This window comes from Osmia bicornis, chromosome 3, assembly GCF_907164935.1.
Source record: "Osmia bicornis bicornis chromosome 3, iOsmBic2.1, whole genome shotgun sequence".
NCBI classification, from domain to species: Eukaryota; Metazoa; Arthropoda; class Insecta; order Hymenoptera; family Megachilidae; genus Osmia; species Osmia bicornis.
Genome location: NC_060218.1, coordinates 722,167 through 737,471, shown reverse-complemented (window position 1 = coordinate 737,471; position 15,305 = coordinate 722,167). Strand labels below are relative to the sequence as shown.

The 15,305-nt window shown below is 34.1% G+C and overlaps 4 protein-coding genes across 5 annotated transcripts; 3 read left to right on the top strand and 1 right to left on the bottom strand.

The window, feature by feature from the left end:
• Positions 1 to 1,860, top strand: LOC114879593. Of its 2 annotated transcripts, XM_029194645.2 has the most exons (3): positions 1 to 1,049; positions 1,168 to 1,429; positions 1,631 to 1,860. In XM_029194645.2, exons 1-2 carry the CDS (start codon positions 1,002 to 1,004, stop codon positions 1,399 to 1,401), a joined length of 282 nt encoding a protein of 93 aa, XP_029050478.1. In that variant the 5' UTR covers positions 1 to 1,001; the 3' UTR covers positions 1,402 to 1,429; positions 1,631 to 1,860. The 2 variants fall into 2 exon arrangements, with proteins under 2 accessions (XP_029050478.1, XP_029050477.1); XM_029194644.2 differs by having other exon boundaries at positions 1,168 to 1,860.
• Positions 1,861 to 3,383: 1,523 nt separating this feature from the next.
• Positions 3,384 to 6,094, top strand: LOC114879600 (F-box/LRR-repeat protein 20-like). The gene is made up of 7 exons (XM_029194662.2): positions 3,384 to 3,642; positions 3,708 to 3,793; positions 4,000 to 4,139; positions 4,258 to 4,526; positions 4,620 to 5,134; positions 5,292 to 5,568; positions 5,656 to 6,094. The coding sequence occupies exons 1-7, from the start codon at positions 3,582 to 3,584 to the stop codon at positions 6,072 to 6,074; spliced, it is 1,767 nt and encodes a 588-aa protein (XP_029050495.1). The 5' UTR covers positions 3,384 to 3,581; the 3' UTR covers positions 6,075 to 6,094.
• Positions 6,095 to 6,243: 149 nt separating this feature from the next.
• Positions 6,244 to 14,628, bottom strand: LOC114879602 (dual specificity mitogen-activated protein kinase kinase dSOR1). Its single transcript, XM_029194664.2, has 8 exons — positions 14,306 to 14,628; positions 14,008 to 14,233; positions 13,822 to 13,934; positions 13,640 to 13,751; positions 9,577 to 9,753; positions 9,186 to 9,396; positions 8,952 to 9,118; positions 6,244 to 8,890 (listed from the first exon to the last, which is right to left on the bottom strand). The coding sequence occupies exons 1-8, from the start codon at positions 14,425 to 14,427 to the stop codon at positions 8,774 to 8,776; spliced, it is 1,245 nt and encodes a 414-aa protein (XP_029050497.1). The 5' UTR covers positions 14,428 to 14,628; the 3' UTR covers positions 6,244 to 8,773.
• LOC114879608 (sodium/potassium-transporting ATPase subunit alpha-like) lies at positions 9,764 to 13,628 on the top strand. Its single transcript, XM_029194668.2, has 2 exons — positions 9,764 to 10,504; positions 10,722 to 13,628. Exons 1-2 carry the CDS (start codon positions 10,058 to 10,060, stop codon positions 13,326 to 13,328), a joined length of 3,054 nt encoding a protein of 1,017 aa, XP_029050501.2. The 5' UTR covers positions 9,764 to 10,057; the 3' UTR covers positions 13,329 to 13,628.
• Positions 14,629 to 15,305: the final 677 nt, after the last annotated feature.

Genomic DNA, 15,305 nt, shown 5'->3' with positions numbered 1-15,305 from the left:
GATAAGCTTATTATTTTCGGTCTCGCATGTTTGGCAAGCAACGATCTGTATCAGCATTATTATCCGTAATTCATTATAATTTCTTGACTACATTTAACATATTCTTGCATTTATCGTGAAAGTTCATTTTTTCATAATAATCGGAACAAAGTCATCAAATAGACAATTCAGGCTAAGTACCTTCAAAATTACCTGTAAATGATGCATACGTAAGTACTCAACCTTCTTTAGAAAATCCGTTTTCTCATACATTTTACTAAAAATTTACAAAGTGTCTTTGTTATTCTTTTTTCCAACTATTAAAACTCTACTTTTTCTTTGCAAAATTAACAAGGAAAGCGATCAGGTTTTAATAATAATTATGTTGATAGTAAAAAAGGGTGCGACATGATTGCACACGATTACACTCGAGTATGGAGGTTTCCCTAGGGAAAGGGGCATCACTATTTGCTATAATACTTGAAATCTATTACTTGAAAGATTTGAATGTACTTCTTCTACGCCTGAGTATACTAGCAAGTACCGTTTATCTTGTTTACAGTATTCATTAACTATTAGAAATATACTCAAACCCCGTCACTTATTGACACTTTCACAAAACAATTCCATTTTCACGCACTCAATTCCAATAGAGATCCTCCGCTAGCGTGACTACGTACCGGCCGAGCACGTATCACATAACCCGAAGAGATGGCCTGAATGCCTTTTTTTGTCGTGTACCGTTACCGTAGAATAACTTCGGTTCTGTGATCATGGTTACTACCACTTATTTCGCTTTGTCCCCATCGTTCACCTGCTCGATCGTGCTCTATCGATGACGAACTTTGAAACTAGAATAAGAACGGTACGAGTTTCTCCCGCCTAAAAGGCGATTCGTTCAGTTCTCATTGCTCGCTCTTCGGGTTCAGTCGAGGCAGTTTACATCTATGCAAACGAAGAATTAATTCATCGACAATCGAAAAAGTATTCGACGGAAGTGATTAACGTGTCGGAAGTGCAACATGAGAGTTACGCTCGCCCTCATGGTAATTCTTCTTGCTTGTCTTGGCGTAAGTACCGACTGAGTAAAATAACAGATAAAATAACATCTAAGTTTTTATTTTGAATACACATTACAAGTTATCTTGATATTGAAATATGATTCAAAGAAAAGAATTCTCTCGGCAGATTCAATGCGTTGAGAGCCGGGCAAAGAAAACAACACAAGTCTCTCTGCAAAGCAAAGAGACTAATGTGGTTAACTTTATGAGAATACTTATGATGAGGCTCGTATTCGGAATCGCTTCGACGATGGGCCTCGGCGAAAATCTTTCCGATGTACTTGGGGGAATATTTGTACCACCTGGAGCAGACGATTACAGTGATTACGGCGATGATGATCTTGTACCAGATTTATTTTAATGATTCTGCATATTAGCACCTAATTCAAGTACATTACACATAAATTTATATAAAGATCAGTTTTCTCTAATATTATGTATTATCTTATTTTATTATTCAATGCGTAAACAGAATTAATATCTGAAAATTAGTTCTGTTTGGTTTTGTGTTTTTTGTATCTAAATGAAGTATGACTTGCAACGCATTTAAATTTCGCGCACTAATTGTACTCTTTTCGCGCCAATTCCAGTTATGACAGACTGGCTGAAATGTAAGGAGAATATCAATAAGTGTAATCCATTTAAATCATGCATTTGCATTCATCACTGCTGCGCCCTAAAATTGATTCACAATGAGGCCTTTACCAAGTTTTTTTCTGTACCGTTATTTGTCATAATTTGCGAATCAGTATGTACATGTAGAAGTTACATTAATTAATAATGTTTTATAGACAATTATTTTCACTTGTTTTCCGTATTATTAGAAGATCCAATAGTTTTGAGGATTATATTGTTAATTTATTATATTATTCTATTAGAACTTTATTATTTTTAAATTAATTGTTCTTTCTGAACAAGCTAGATTTAATTTTTCATCGGCATTTATTACTATTATTCTTATTACTTGTAAATAATAGTGCACTAATTTATTAATTATTTATTTATGAATTTAAATTTGTAAACAAATCAAATCCTGTTAAGTCGAGAACCATTTTAAGTTAGTCATAAAACTATTTATACATATTAAATACTGCTCTTTGTATGTATTAAGGTTTCAGTAAAATAAAACCTTATGTTTACATTATATTTGTTACTTTCTTATATTCCTGCATCTCCCATACATCCTTCCATCTCCTATATACCTCAACAGAGATCGAAAAACGTGATGAATTTAGTTCCTTTTTTCACAACCAGAGGGCGCTGATTCGACATCGCAATTTTAGTTCACATTTTTGCCGCTAGAGGGCCAAAATCTCTGCGTGATTTAGTTCCTTTTTCAAAAACCAGATGGCGCTGATTCGACGTCGAAAATTTAGTTCACATTTTTGCCGCTAGAGGGCCAAAATCTCTGCGTGATTTAGTTCCTTTTTCAAAAACCAGATGGCGCTGATTCGACATCGAAAATTTAGTTCACATTTTTGCCGCTAGAGGGCCAAAATCTCTGCGTGATTTAGTTCCTTTTTCAAAAACCAGATGGCGCTGATTCGACATCGAAAATTTAGTTCACATTTTTGCCGCTAGAGGGCCAAAATCTCTGCGTGATTTAGTTCCTTTTTCAAAAACCAGATGGCGCTGATTCGACATCGAAAATTTAGTTCACATTTTTGCCGCTAGAGGGCCAAAATCTCTGCGTGATTTAGTTCCTTTTTCAAAAACCAGATGGCGCTGATTCGACATCGAAAATTTAGTTCACATTTTTGCCGCTAGAGGGCCAAAATCTCTGCGTGATTTAGTTCCTTTTTCAAAAACCAGATGGCGCTGATTCGACATCGAAAATTTAGTTCACATTTTTGCCGCTAGAGGGCCAAAATCTCTGCGTGATTTAGTTCCTTTTTCAAAAACCAGATGGCGCTGATTCGACGTCGAAAATTAAGGGTTGCAGGGGTGTAAGGGGTGCAGGGTTGTAAGGGATGCAGGGGTGTAAGGGGTGCATGGATGTAAGGGATGCCGGGATGTAAGGGATGCCGGGATGTAAGGAATGCGGGGATGTAAGGGATGCGGGGATGTAAGGGATGCAGGGATGTAAGGGATGCAGGGATGTAGGGATGTAAGGAATGCAGGGATGTAAGGGATGCAGGGATGTAAGGGCTGCAGGAATGTAAGAGATATAGGGTTTTGCTTCGTGAGGCCCACAAAGGCAAAAGAATGAATACCCGCGAAGGGAGGGCCGAGGACCATGAAGAAGAATAAACTATTGCTAGCGGTCTGCAAAAGCATGCATTCGCTTATGTCACTTGTACCAAATGACGCATGCGCGTTGTTTTTGGGTACGGAATTATTAGAACCAATCAAAACCAACCAGTGTGGAACGAACAAAAACACGTTCATTCGTCAGCATTTTTCTGTCGTGACATTTACTATAAACGATACATACCAACAATAATACACCTTTACTCATCATGCTATGGATTTCAAGAAAGTAAAGCAAAAACTCAATAAGAAATATAAAATTCAAAAGATAACAAACTGTTAAACATAAAAATGACTGATTACACGGACGAAGATTTTTTTGACAATTTACACCAATGTTCTCTTCTTGAAGGTAATGACTATGTCACATTGTTTGGTTAATTTCTATTTTATTTATCATTTATTCCTGTATTATAGATACTGCGTTTACTGTGGATCTTTTACCCGTAACCGAAGATGGTGTGCCAATTAGAAAATTATTTATCAGCAATTTGGCAGAAAGGGTTTGTATATGTATATTTTCATATATAAAAGTTACATAAAGTAAAATCATAAAGATGGGAAATAAATACAAAAATTGCTTATTTATAAGCAACACAATGTGTATTAGTATATAATAAAAAATCTTCCTCAATCATTTAAAGATATTTGGGAAGAATTGAAATGCATTGTGAGTAAATGTATATAATAATACAATGTTTTATCTCAGACAACTTACAAAGACCTCATCAAACTATTTTCTGAATATGGAGATGTTGAGAATTGTTATTTACAAAGAAATCAGGGAAACCAAGGAAAATCGTGTAACTATGCATTTCTGACATTTAACAGTGTGGAGGCAGCTATAAGGTAAATGAAGATGAAATTATATATCATAGAATCGTAACGCTAATTTTAAAACGTTAAAATTTGGAAATTTCGACTTTGAAATCTGAATTTCCAAATTTGTATAGTTTATAATTTATAGAGCTCGATACGAGGAGAGAATAAAATTACACAACAGAAATTTAAGAGTGGTACCAGCTGATTCCTGGCATCAACCGGATAACATAGAAAATCAATATTACAATACAAAAGACAAATACAAAGCTGACAAAAAACAGGCAGACGAACAATGTAATCAAGATTATTTGCAAAATGACATTACAGATATTAGTATTCAAACATTGAATGATGATTGTTTGATGCACATCTTTCTTCAGCTGCCAATTGTAGATAGAATTAGAATAGAAAGAGGTAAGAATATTTATTTATTTGTTTAATCCAGAAAATATTACAATATCATAAACGAATTTATTACATTATTCTTACTAATTTCTTTAATTATAGTGTGCAAAAGATGGAGGGCATTGAGTCAAGAATCTTGGCGCAGTGTGAAGAGATTAGATTTATCATGTTCGACTTGGGGTTTTTTTCCTAACACAAAACGAAAAGAAATTAATACTGGAATCCTTCGCAAAGTATTATTACGATGTGGTCGATTTTTGACTGAAATAAATCTATCACAATTCCCTTGTCAATTAAATCAAAGTACATTAACCATTGTTGGGAAATTATGTCCAAATTTGCAGAGAATTGATGTTACTGATTTAACTGTTTCTGCATCCGGTATAAATTCCCTGACAAATAATTGTCGTGATATCACAAGATTTAGTCTTGGTTCTACTACGCACATCTGTGATATGGATTTACAAAAGTTGTTTGAAGTGAATCCAAAATTACGTTATTTCAAAGTAGCCTTTGGTAAAATATGTGGGAAATGTTTAGGGTATTTGCCATTAGATACAATGGAAGAAATTGTTTTGGAATGTTGTACATGTCTTCAGAGACATTTATTGTCGCAGGTAAATTAAAAATATTTTAATGCAGTGAAGGACAGAAAATTTAAATTTTCCGAATTTTGAAATTTATAAATTTGTCTAATTGTAGGATGCAAGAAAATAAAATACAATAAAATTTATTGTGTTTTATTTTCTTTAATGATTCTAATAATTTTTTCAGGCAATTGCAAAGTTACAGAATTTGAAATCTCTTACGATAAGCAAATGTGTTGACATATCTGGGAACGTCATCCAGACTATCGGTACACATTGTGTTAATTTGAAAACATTAGAACTTTCTAATGTTTCATATTTGATACAATCAGATGATATGTTACATATAACGCAATTAAGTAATCTTGAAGTTTTAAAAATTAGTATGAATATTGCTGTTATGGATGAACTTCTAACTAATTTGGCATTGAAGTGTCTACGACTTACTTATGTAGATATTTCCGGTGAGTTAAATATTCCTTTACAGTAATTTATTTGTATAGTACCGAGCATGATGTTCAATACTACACATAATGTCTTGCATGTTGCAGAATGTTTCTTCGTTAAAAATGTTGGTATAGCAGCTATAGCAACATTACCAAAGCTAGAAGTCCTGATAATTAATGATCTGCAAAGAATAACAGACATGAATTTCCCTGACATGAATAATTTAAAAAGATTCGAATGTCGTTGCTGCCAATTTACGGATAAAACAGTGACCGACCTTATTGGATCGGCACCTCAGTTAGAACTACTGGATCTATCAGAATGCCGTGGTATTACAAATATAACTTTAAACAAAGCTGCTACAATTACAATTAGCCGAACTAACAATATACTTTTGAAAATATTTGTTGGCGGAACTTCTGTAAATATTTGTAAGTTTGATAAAGTATCTCCATTTTTGCAAGTAGTTAATGTAAATCTTTTTAGGCGTAAAAGATTTTGTACACCATTTGTACCTCAATAAAACATAATATAAAAATTTTATTAGCAACTTTCAAATTAATATTTTACCTTAAAAAAGAAAAAAAGCATGTGTACACGAAATTGTCCATTGGATACCCGAGTACTCGCGAGTTGTATTGGGTGCCCGTGATTAAGACGCTGAATATATTGTTAAAAAATAAGTGCCCAGATGTAAGACTGAAACCCATAATGTGGGATAAATTTATTTGTTAAATAGTTACAACATTTAGACAGTGAATCAATACAACAGCAATTATGCAGAAATTTGCAACAAGGAATATTGACATATTTTTTAATAAGTGCCAGAAGTAATTATTCCTTTAAGATTCACTGCTTAGTGAGTAAAATTGTATCTTACATTTTTCTTTTTTTCTTTTTATCTTCTTAACAGAACTTAACTATTGAAACTTGTCTCTGTTTACAATATATCATGAAAGTCATTGTCAGACATAAATACATTTAATACGAAAGGTCAGTTCTTGGGCGTCTTACGCGTAGGCACATGAATGTCCTTACTGTGCTTGTAAACATCACAATGCGCTCATAGTACACTCCGATATATTTTAAGCCAAATCGGAAAAGGCTAACAATCATATTCGCTTATGTAAAAAAAGTAGTGACTAAGCAAACATAAATATAATCTGAAGAAATATTTACTACATCTATAATGGTTTAATGAATCTTTCCAATTAATTATTCTATTGTGATATTTTTTGATAGAAGAAAAGTGACGTTTGCGTACAACGGAATAAGAATGCTTACACTAGTATTATTCTATGTACATATAGACATTGTTTTATTCATTGGCGTAACTAGGTAGAGGTCAAGGTCAGCACGCCCCCCTTAAAAAAAAATTAACATTATAATAAACAATATTTAAACACTTGATACTGGCAGCAAATCTAAAGGACTTGGTCCACCCCAAAAGAACATCCTAATTACACCAATCTTTTAATCAGCATATTACAATGATAAGCAACTATGTATATTAGATTGTACAATATTACACATCTATCTATGATCTACAGATATGGACCAAATTCTTACCATCTGTCTAAAAAAGAAAAATCACTGCTAATCAAAATTATGAATTTCTACCATTTATAGTATCTTATAATATTTATAACATTTTGATTGAATATTTTTTTGAATAAAGGTTCATCAAATTTAAACCTTAATACCTATTTCTTTTACTCACAGTTGTAATTAAATTATTAACATCTTCTAATTATTCTTAATTACTGAAATATATGTGTAAATAAGAAAGTAGCCAAACAGGTGGCTGATCTTTCAAATATGTCTCACAAAAATTGCACAAGAAAGACTCAATGCACAGCTATACAATACATACAATTGTATATTATTCATTATTGTGTGAACACATGGACTCGCATCAAAAATTATCTTGTCAATTGCACCTACAAACTGTAATGTTTACAATATGATGTATATGTTGTCAGAAATAAAGAAATACTTAACAAAAATTTGTGTAGTATTTTACTATACATTCATTTTACATTAACGCATAATAAAATAGTATTTCAGAATTAATTACAATAAAGAACATTTCTGGTGATGTAATCCTTATAAATAATACTTTATTGTAATTATATTTCAAATACTTGTGTTTGCTGTTTAAAATACTATTTCATTCGACAGTGACTTTAAATCATGCTTGACCGCTGATTGATTTAGTAGAAAATAGCAATGATAGAACGAAAGTCTTTTTTCAATGTGTATAGTGTTCTACGAATGTCAGGTACAAATGTTATACTAGTAAACTTGATCACTAGCCAACACTTCGCTTGCTTCATCAAATTATGTTCTTATAAATCCGATGCCTATTTATGGATCCTAGTTATCATTATAGGGAACACAATTTGCCCATGAGTGTACAATAATGTTGAACTTATATGGATAAATTCTTTATCTTACATACTTTCAACAAAATCATAAGATAAGAATACAAAACGTGTATAAAATGAAATAAAATTTAAGCACAGTGACGTATTTCATGCAAATATGTCAATATATATAGATCTCTGGATTTTCTATTATGGTGTGTATAGCGCCGAGGATGAAGACCTCCCGAGGGAAAATGGTGATATAGAGGAAGAAGGTCCCGTCGTTCGTGGATAAAAATTTACCCGGGAAAATTTTATTTAATATTTTCAGAAACTTTACCTTTTTGAAACTTAAAGCTCGGGATTTTAAAAACGTTAAAATTCTGAATTTGAATTCTTCTAGAAGGCCTCCGTACTCGACACTGTACCATATAAAAATTATTAAGTCTTACATGATTATTACCCGCGACTTCAAAACCAGACCACAATATAATTTAATGCCTTAAATTTGATAATCATTTAAAGAACATAATATAATATATAAAGGTATAATTAAAAACTAACATCTTGCATCTTAAAAAAGAAAAAATAAATTTTTGATACGTATATCAAAGTCTACTTTAATAAATGCTATTGCTCAAAGCTTAACAAATTGAGCAACGATACATAAAAAAACTAATGGCAATAAGTCTGTTTTTAAAATCGCGATAGACTTCAATTTCTGGATCGTTATAATATAAAAGAAAAAATTCACAAACGCCACTGTTTATATGAATTAAACAAAAAGAACCTAAAACTCCATTTAAGAGTACTGAACGCGTATATAGGTAGTCAAGTATGTAAGAGTGACATTTATTCAGGATTGTACGTTAGCTAAACGGGTTGGAGTAGTGGGTTGCAAATCCATTGTGCGACATACCCATCCAGCGATGTCCACGTTTTCGGATTCAGCTTTCTTTATCCATTCATGATTCTAAGGACCAAGAACCATAATTAATTTAAATAGAAAATGACCACACAATTAAATGACATACCATTAGTGTTTTTAGGTCTGCCCTTTCAGCAGGATTCTTCTTCAAACAACGATCAACGAAATCTGTAAAAGCATCGCTGAAGATTCCAGAGGGCAATTTTGGAGGTGGTTCGTTTACAATGTAATCCAACAATTCGAATATAGCCATCGGTCTCGGACTACCGGTATCTAAAGTATATAAATGAAAAAATATTTGGCCGAATTAAAATAGGAATATAAAAGAAATGAAACTAACTGTGGCCAGGTGATTGTGTAGTTGGAGTAGAAGCGTGATTCGTAGCAGCGGTATCTGGTAGTTGACCTGGGGGCGTGCTAAATATTGTAGTTAAAGTTTTCTCGTCTGGTGGTGGAATTGGATACATTCCAATGGCCATTTCTACAAGTGATAATCCTAAGGACCAGATATCACTTTGGACTGAGTAATGTGTACCCTGGAGCCTCTCCGGCTGCAAATAAATTAACATACACAAACTCTGTAATAATCTAAACTCATAATCCAGTAGCGCAACAGAGAAGGGAGCTATGAACAGGGAGAATCTGATATGAACAAATTTTTGTAACACTCTCTATTGTACAATTATGGTTGCGCTACTGTAATAATCATATTTACTCTGGTAATCGCTTACAGACATATAACTCCTTGTTCCAACAAACGAATTAGCCATGGAATCAATTAATTGTCCAGAAACACCGAAATCGCAAATTTTTATTTCTCCAGCACTATTTACCAGAATATTGCTAGGTTTTACATCTCGGTGCATAATTGCGTGCTTGTCTCGTAAATAACTCAGACCTTTCAAGACCTATAAAAAACGCCAATATGCATCATTTAACTGGGCTATTTTGACCTGAAACGATGTCATTATAATTGTATACAAAATTTAAAATATATATTTAAGCATATTATGTACATATATACTATTCGTGATGAATCTATTCGTTATAATTAAAAAAAAAAAGAAGAATTACATAAACTTAAAATCTTCCTGCACAAGTAGGTCATGACTTCAGCCATAAAAAAAAATTGAATTTTAAAGATGATCGATTTCCAAAAGCGTCGTGAAAAATATTCTTAACTCATACTCCGTTTATCTAAATTTAAATGTAATGCAACGATCAAGTAGAATAATGAGACAAGCGAGCTCTACTCCAATATTCAAGAAAAAGCTTACTGAAGAAGAAATAGAGGATCTGCACCAAGAACTGAGTACCAAAGATCACATGATTCCCTTGGAACAATTGTGTGAAAAATTAAACACAGATATTGTCAATGGTTTGACACAAGAGGAAGCAAATAATGTTCTCCATCGAGTGGGACCGAACTCTTTGACCCCGCCGAAAGTAACGCCAGAATATATAAAATTTATGAAATGTATGTTTCACGGATTCGCCGGCCTCTTATGGGGTTGTGCATTATTGTGTTATATTTTATATGGACTTAGTATGGGACTCGAAGGCACAGGTGGTGGGATCGAATGGTTAGGAGTTATTATTACACTGATATGTTTGATCTCAGGAATATGTGCTTACGTACAAGAAAGTAAAAATACAAAAGTAAGTATATTACAACGATCTGTGTAAAATCAATTTGACTGTTTAAGGCAGTGAAAGGGGCAAGGGGGCAGTGCACCGGGTAGTTCATTTCTTAACTATTTGAAAATTTCAAATTTCTATACCTCTGAATGTACAAATTTTTATATTTCTAAATATGAACATTTAAAATTTGAAATACTTGATCTACCCTTCACTGATTCAAGTTTCCATTTTCCAGATAATGGAATCGTTCAAAAAAATGGTACCTACATTTGCAACAGTAATAAGAGGGGGTATGAAAATGCGTATAGCAACTGAAGATTTAGTTCCAGGGGATCTAGTACAAATCAGACTTGGAGATAAAATTCCAGCCGACATCAGGATCATAGAATGTCGTGAACTCAGAGTAGAAAACTCGAGCATCACTGGAGAAAGCGAACCTGTGCTTCGAACAAACTACCCAACTGATGAGAATCCCTTGGAATCTTCTAATGTAGCTTTCTTCTCGTCCTTTGCAGTGGAAGGACAGGGCAATGCAATAGTGATAGCCACTGGTGATGAGACAATGATAGGGAGACTTGCAGGGCTCACCTCTCACCTTGAGAAAGAAGAAACACCAATCGCCAAAGAGATTAGACACTTTGTTCAAATAATTACCACCATATCCATAATATTCGGACTGTTCTTTTTTATAGTATCATTAATACTAGATCCCAATATACTGAAAGCATTTACGTACATGTTGGGTATAGTAATAGCTAATGTGCCTGAAGTTCTATTGGTTACCGTCACCACGAGTCTAACGCTTACAGCCCAAAAAATGGCAGAGAATAATTGTTTAATTAAAAATTTAGAAGCAGTCGAGACGCTTGGCTCTACGTCAACTATCTGCTCGGATAAAACTGGAACTCTGACTCAGAACAAAATGAGCGTCTCCAATTTATGGTTTGGACATACGAGGTACAATTTTCCCCCAGGTGAGAGGCTCGGCGTTGAGAAACACTTGTTAACGGAGAAACCAGCTTTCAATATAATGATCAAGAACGCCACTCTCTGTCTGCGTGCAGAGTTCATCGCAGAATCCACTTTGTTGAATCCAATCGACGAGCGAGAGGTAATTGGGGACGCTTCAGAGACAGGTATTCTCAGATTCTGCGAGCACATACACCCCACAGAAAAATTCAGAGAGGTGCACCAAAAGGTCGCGGAAATTCCCTTCAACTCCATAACAAAATACCAGCTATCCATTCACAAGGATGAATATGGATATACAATGATCATGAAAGGTGCTCCAGAGGTAATCCTAGAAAACTGTACCCATATACTAACCACCGATGGAGAAACAAAAGAAATGACTCCTCTGGATCTCACAATATCCCGAAGAGCCTGTGCAGAGTTGGGATACTTAGGAGAGCGAGTTTTAGCTTACTGCGATCTCCATCTACCTGAGAGCATTTACGGTCCAAATTTTAAATTCTATACCGAGTCTTCTAGTTCCTACAATTTCCCAACAATGGGTTATAGGTTTGCTGGACTGATTAGTCTCATAGACCCTCCAAGGCCAGCTGTGCCTGATGCAGTGAGAAAGTGTCGCACAGCAGGGATCAAGGTGATAATGGTGACTGGTGACCATCCAGTGACGGCAATGGCAATAGCAAAGAAAGTTGGCATCATTGGAGAGGGGAATGAGACGAAATATGAAAGAGCGATACTACAGAACAAGTCATATTCACAAATAAGTGAGAGCGACTCTGGTGCTATAATCATAACTGGTTCTGAATTGAGAAACATGGATGCAGCACAGTTAGACCATATTGTGAGGAACTATGAAGAGATAGTCTTTGCAAGAACTTCTCCGCAGCAGAAGCTCCTTATAGTGGAAAGCTGTCAGAGATTAGGAGAAATTGTGGCAGTTACCGGAGATGGGGTGAATGATTCTCCAGCGTTAAGAAAGGCGGATATTGGTGTGGCAATGGGCATAACAGGCTCCGACGTGGCGAAAAATGCGGCAGACATGATTCTCATGGACGACAATTTTGCGTCAATTGTGACCGGGATAGAAGAAGGTAGACTGGTATTTGACAATCTTAAGAAGTCTATTGTGTATACCTTAACTTCTAGCATACCTGAGATGCTGCCTATGCTAAGCAGTCTCATTTTTGCTATACCTCTACCATTCATTCTGGAGATGATTCTGTGCGTTGATATAGGCACTGATTTGCTTCCAGCAATTGCACTGGCATACGAGAAGGCTGAGTCTGATATAATGCGCCGTGCGCCAAGAAATCCACAGTATGATAAACTTGTTAATAAGCGCTTAATATCTATTGCTTATGGGCAGATCGGAATGACCCAGTCTTTGGCTGGACTTTATACCTATTTCATGATTCTTATGTTAAATGGATTTCTACCTGATCGTCTTTTAGGACTACGATTAGATTGGGAGAATAAATCTATTAATGATTTGCAAGATTCTTACGGGCAGACGTGGACTTATGATACGAGGATGGATTTATTAAATGAAGCTCGTACTGGGTATTTCTTGTCCATTGTTATAACACAACTGATAGATTTGATCATGTGTAAAACTAGAGTTAATTCGATTGTAGAACAGGGAATGGATAATTGGTTTTTGAATTTTTCGTTGATTTTTGAAATCATTTTAACGGGGTTTCTGTTGTATGTACCAGGGATAGGAAAAGTATTGAAGTTTATGCCTTTGAGTGCTTATTGGTATTGGCCGAGTTTACCGCTTGGGGTGTTTCTTTGGATATACGACGAATTTAGGAGGTTTTGTATTAGGAAGTTTCCTGGGGGAATCATAGACCAGGAAACTTATTACTAACAGATGATACGTATTTATGAACAATGGCGAAATTAGGATTTATTTCTGGGGTGGATTATGTAGTTTAGGAAAGTGTATAGTAAGTGTCAAGTGTTTAAAATTCTGGAATTTTAAAACTGTGAAATTTTGAAATTATGGAATTATAGAACTTATAGACTTGTCCACATTTTTGAGAAAGTCAAATCCACCCTTGCTTCTACTAATTATGCCAATGTTTATGTTTACAAAGTATTGATTAATTTAGCTTGTAAGTTGATATTTATAATCATAGGTTTAAGTTGTGATTTTTAGAGTTATTTCATAGTACTTACAGCAGAAGTAATTGTGCTTAATATAGGTTCTGGAATTCTGCCAGCTTTTTTCAGTATTAAATCTAACGATCCACCATCCATGTATTCCATACATATACTAATTTCTCCATCACTGTATAAAGTAAAATATATCATGTTAAATAACAGCATAGTTCAATAAGTTTTATTAATTTATATATTACCTATAAAAAGCACCATAGAATCCAACTATATGTGCAAAATTACATTCATGAAGAACTTTCAGTTCTCTAATTATCTGCTTCTTTATAGCAGGTTTAACTTCTAAATGTATTAACTGAAACATTACAATCATTATTATTACATTAATGCATTAACTATCAAATAAAAATAAATAAACACTACTGCACCTTTCTTGCCATTATAAGTCCATACTTTTTATGCCTAACTTTCATAACAACACCACCATTACCAGCACCAAGTTCACCTAATTTCTCAAAATCTTCATCGCACAACTCTCCAACTTTCTCTTTTTGTCCTAGAAAGCTTTCCAGTCTTTTTCTTTGTTCCTCATCCATTTCTAATTCTTCCAACCTTTCCTGAATAGCATCTATACTCATCTTTCCCATAACTCCGCTACAATTAAAAGAAACCAAATTGAAGGACAAATCTAAAAAATTTGCAGTTTGATGTAAGGAAGATAATTACTCTGGAATTACTGGTGGTTCTGAGTAAATGGGCAATGGTGGTACTGGTGGTGATGGTGATACAGCTGGAACTGGTTCTATTGAGCCAGGTGGTAGCGTTAAATTTAATTTGTTTTTTGACATTTGGTATATGAAATTAATCACCACTAATACACAATTAGCGACGCTGCTACGAATTAGATCAACTGAGAATTTATTCAGTCGAAAATATTTTATCCTCCTATTTATACTACACGCACTGCCGTTGAAATCGTTCTCATTGTGAATTTTGTTGTAAAGTGAAGGAAAGGGTGGTTTTCGGTCAGTGTTGTTGAAGCGGAACTGTCAAGCTTCGAACTGTCAAATTTCTTGATGGAATGTACCTTTTGGTAAATTATTTAAAAATGTATGATTTGTTTTGAAAGATCATTCGTTTGATAACGATGATCAGTAAATGACACAAATATACATGTTTTTTTGCAAATATTTTGTAAATGAGATGAGGTTATACAAATCTTCCCGGGACAACGACAAACTCACGTACAGTATTGCTTAAATGTCCCTAGAGAGAAAATTTGGATAAGATTCTTATATATTATTTATATATATTTATATATATATATATATATATATATATATATCATGTATATATACTCTAAAATTAGTGTTATTGAATTTGTAATTAGTGTTATGTTAACAAGAAAAATCAAGTACTGATTGTTGAGATTCTAATAAACTGGTGAAATGCATTTTTTCTTGATTTATAACAACTGTTAGAACAATAAGTTCTAGAAATAATTTTTAGAAAATTTGAGAAATTATAAAGCTTATAATGATTCAAATTCTTGTGTTAATTCTATTATTGTAGCAACCACTATGTGCAAATCTGCTTTGAAGTCTACTGTGTAGGCGCTAAACGCAATGTATGTATACCGCAGTTCACCAGAGTCCATAACTGCGACCCTGTGACGCGCAGGTTGGGAGGTGGTGGGGGAACGCTTCGTTTGGGAGTATCGCCAATC

Bases quoted from the DNA above. Each gene is read 5' to 3' on its own strand.
- LOC114879593 (XM_029194645.2), top strand. From the start codon at position 1,002: ATGAGAGTTACGCTCGCCCTCATGGTAATTCTTCTTGCTTGTCTTGGC. The intron at 1,050-1,167 runs GTAAGTACCGAC...TTCTCTCGGCAG, and splicing joins TTCTTCTTGCTTGTCTTGGC to ATTCAATGCGTTGAGAGCCG.
- LOC114879608 (XM_029194668.2), top strand. From the start codon at position 10,058: ATGCAACGATCAAGTAGAATAATGAGACAAGCGAGCTCTACTCCAATA. The intron at 10,505-10,721 runs GTAAGTATATTA...TCCATTTTCCAG, and splicing joins AAGAAAGTAAAAATACAAAA to ATAATGGAATCGTTCAAAAA.
- LOC114879600 (XM_029194662.2), top strand. From the start codon at position 3,582: ATGACTGATTACACGGACGAAGATTTTTTTGACAATTTACACCAATGT. The intron at 3,643-3,707 runs GTAATGACTATG...CCTGTATTATAG, and splicing joins CCAATGTTCTCTTCTTGAAG to ATACTGCGTTTACTGTGGAT. The intron at 5,135-5,291 runs GTAAATTAAAAA...TAATTTTTTCAG, and splicing joins AGAGACATTTATTGTCGCAG to GCAATTGCAAAGTTACAGAA.
- LOC114879602 (XM_029194664.2), bottom strand. From the start codon at position 14,427: ATGTCAAAAAACAAATTAAATTTAACGCTACCACCTGGCTCAATAGAA. The intron at 9,754-13,639 runs GTAAGTACTATG...CGTTTTTTATAG, and splicing joins TAAGCACAATTACTTCTGCT to GTCTTGAAAGGTCTGAGTTA. The intron at 9,397-9,576 runs GTAAGCGATTAC...ATTTATTTGCAG, and splicing joins GAACAAGGAGTTATATGTCT to CCGGAGAGGCTCCAGGGTAC.